The following is a 3,517-nucleotide window of genomic DNA, read 5'->3' on the forward strand; positions in this document are numbered from 1 at the left end:
TGTGTAATAGTTTTCTCTCTTACAGTTGAACTTTTCTGTGCTGATTTCAGCTGAGATACAGTTGATTTTCTTCATAGTGTGTGATATGACTCTATGTTTTTGGCTTTAGGAGAAAAACAGTGTTGATAATATGCTGGTGTTTCAGTTTTTGCTAACCAGTGCTGCACAAAGCCAAGAGTATTTCAGCTTTTGGTATTGCCCTGCCACTGAGTGGACTGGAGTTGGGTACAAGGAGCTGGGAGGGCATGGAACCAGGACAGCTGATTTCAGCTGACTGAAGGGATATTCCATATTATGTGGTGTCATGCAGAAAACTAGAAAACTGTGGGGAGTTGATCAGTGGGGCAGCTGAAAAACACATTATTTGTTTTCCTATGCAGAATTATGTATCACTAAACATCCGCAAAGCAGATTTTATCCTTCAGAGCACTGCAGTGGATGCTGAGAAGAACAGACTAGAAGCAGAGTACAAGGCAGCAAGTGTTGAGCTGCAAGCTTCAGAGGTAAGTATTTCTGTGAATAGTGGGAAATCTACAATGAAACTACCTTCTGTGAAAGCCTTTATAGTGTAGAAGAGGAAGTTTCTGTGACATTCCTTAGGAATGTATATTAATATTGCTAACTTAGCCTTGATTTCTGTGGTTTGATTCATTGATTTACGTATTTAAAGATTATCAGTGAACTTCTATGAGAACTTCATCAGTTGTCATGTCCTTGTTAGTCTGTGTGGAAGGGTTAGCTGGTTTTTGGAAATGTTCTTTTTCTTCTGAATTTGTCGTGGACAAGGGGACCTAACCTACTTGGTCAGTGCAGAATCAAGATGAACCAAAACACATTGCATTAGAATGCAGCAGAGCTGCTTTACTCTTTCTTTGATTTTTTCATACTGTAATTGTGTCTTTTTTGATGGAGAGAAAAGTGTTTACTACTCCTTTCATTAGTCTGATAGGAATTCTGATATAAAAAGGCAGTTTTTGAGGAATCAGGAAAGTTGTTCTTTCTAGTGCATTAGTTTGCTGCTTGGAGATCACTTTTTGTGTTTATTTAGTAAACAAGTAGTCTTTCAACATACTGCTCCAGAATGGTAGGTTTGTTCCTTATATGAGTGAGTAAGGTTTACTATAACTTAATGCTAATTTAGTCTAATAGACAAAACAATTCTGTTGAATTGGAAAGCAGTTGAAAAGTAAGTGATTTTTATTTTGGATGGTTATATGTATTGAGAAATAATGACCTGAGCATATATTTAGAAAAACTACTAGAGGGTACAGGTATTATCACTAGCAGGAAAACTAGGAAATTAGAACTTAAGCAAAAAGTAACTTGCAGATAGAGACAAATCTAGGATGTTGCCTAGAAAGTCACTGTTGGATCATATCTCTCATGTGATGTGGCTGTTATTCAGACTTACTCAAAATACAATCTGAATTGCTATATTGCTGAGCTTGGTAAGGAGTAAGAATGTTTTATAGAGCCATGAACTTCATAGAATAGTCTGTATTGTCACTGGTAAATGTATTTAATACTCTTTGTTCTCTGTTCCCACGTTCTTCACCCTTAAGAGATCAGCTTTGAGTTGGTGTATAAGTAGATATCTAGTCAGATAAGTAAGTGTATGTAAGTAAACATTCTGATGATTCTTGTTTAGAGAAAGATTGCCTCATTGCTTAGTGAACAGGTGGTTGGGTCAGCTGAGGTCCTGTTAGTCTCTGATGCTGCATTCAGCTACTTAAGTGGAGGAAATTATATTTGTGATGGTTGCTTGACTTGATTTTAGAAACATTAAAAACCCCAGTCCTCTAATTAGTAATCCTAGTGATAGGTCTTTCAAGAAATTTAATTGCTGTGGAGGAAAACTCTTCTGACTATTCAAGTGTGTTTGAAGTTTTTATTTACGTAGAAGTCCAAAGCCAAGCTTCCCCAAATGCAACATATTGAGTCTTTGAATTAAGTCTCATGGCTCTTTTTTAGATATTCTTTTTTCTGTGGTGCACTGTGGATATGTTATACACTCTGGTGTGTCTCATATTCTGCCTTAACATGTACTTCCACAGAGGAAAGTCTCTATACCTTAGCCAAATTATGTAATATCTCAAATCAAGTATTGTTTGAAATAATACTGTATTTAAATTGCCCACTCTGTCTTCTTAGTGACATTGTGAGATCTTTTTCCTTCAGCAGTTTTGCATAAAGGTAGTCTTGATCCAAAGCTGTCCTTGAGGATGCCACCACAGTGCTTTATATAAAATTGCTGCATGCTTTCATAAAATAAGCCTGCAAAAAGGAGAAAACTAAGCAAAAATAAGTATGTTGAAAAGAAGCTATTTAATGAAACTAAATTGAAACCTAATTGTTATGATTATGGAGCTATTGATTTCTCTGATTATAAGACACTTTTGTAGGTCATGTGCTGGTTTTGATGCATTAATTGAAGTTGATATGGTGGGAATCAACTGAAGAAGCTTAGCATTTCTTCATGATGTTTATCTCCCAAGAAATTTTGAGGCTCAGTAATACCTAAGTAAACATCTGATGAGGATTTGAAGCAAACAGAGACCCTTCTTATTACATCTAAGAGAAGATCCCATATGTTCCTTTTGTGAAGGCTTGGCACTGGAATACAGTGGAGAGAGCAACATGTTTGTAGTGGATGTCCTTTTTTTTTTTTTTTTAAACTACTAAGTTGAAAAGGCCAAAACAGTGCACTTTTCTCAACAAGACAAGTTATCTGGGGTTTTTGTTTTGTTATTGCAGTACAAGTCAGAACCATCGTGTTATTTTAATAACATCTTGTGTTTAATTTATTTAGAATCTAAGAACTAAATCTGTGTTTGTGACCTGTATTGAACATTAGGGAGGATAGTTAGCCCCATCTGCTTATTAGATAATTGGCACAGTTGCCTACATGTTCACAGTGTTTGTTTGAAAAAGTCTTGCTAATTCTCTTGCTTTGATAGCTTGCTATTTATTAGGTTCATTTGTTGTAAACTTGTTTAAATTATTGATGTTAGTATGTATGTTGCAGCATTTGCTCATTAAGTCAGGTTTTAATAAAATGCAAAATGTTTTCCTTTGTATAAATTTACAAACTTGAAATAATTAACTACTGCCACCAGGCAATTGTTCTGACACTAATTCCTGAGAAAACATGGATAGTTAAATAGTAGTAGCTGTATTTTTTATAACCAGCTTCACATTTTGCACAAAAACAATTGTGCCATTGGTGGGCACAACAGAATGAAAATTGAGAATGCAGAATATAAGTGAATCCTGCTGTCTGACTTCAGTAAGCTGTAATCAAAGCACTGCACTTATACAAACCTTTACTGAGGGCACTACCAAGTTGGTTCTTACACTGTTGACTGAAAGAAATTTGAAGCTCTTTCTGGGCTATTTTTCATAGTAGCTTTGTCTATTCAAAATATTATTTCTGCCTATCATAGAATCATAGAATGGCCTGAGTGGAAAGGGACCACAGTGATCATCTAGTTTCAACCCCCTGCTATGTGCAGGGTCG

The 3,517-nt window shown here is 35.7% G+C and overlaps 1 protein-coding gene across 1 annotated transcript in view; it reads left to right on the forward strand.

Annotated features, from left to right (window-relative positions):
- The window catches only part of SMC5 (structural maintenance of chromosomes 5), a 322,808-nt gene that overhangs the window by 305,427 nt on the left and 13,864 nt on the right, over positions 1-3,517 (forward strand). Inside the window, exons 11-12 of the mRNA XM_019610207.1 lie at positions 160-192; positions 281-503. Of these exons, the coding sequence (XP_019465752.1) occupies positions 160-192; positions 281-503 (256 nt within the window). The remainder of the gene's footprint in view (positions 1-159; positions 193-280; positions 504-3,517) is intronic.

This window comes from Meleagris gallopavo, chromosome Z, assembly GCF_000146605.3.
Source record: "Meleagris gallopavo isolate NT-WF06-2002-E0010 breed Aviagen turkey brand Nicholas breeding stock chromosome Z, Turkey_5.1, whole genome shotgun sequence".
NCBI classification, from domain to species: Eukaryota; Metazoa; Chordata; class Aves; order Galliformes; family Phasianidae; genus Meleagris; species Meleagris gallopavo.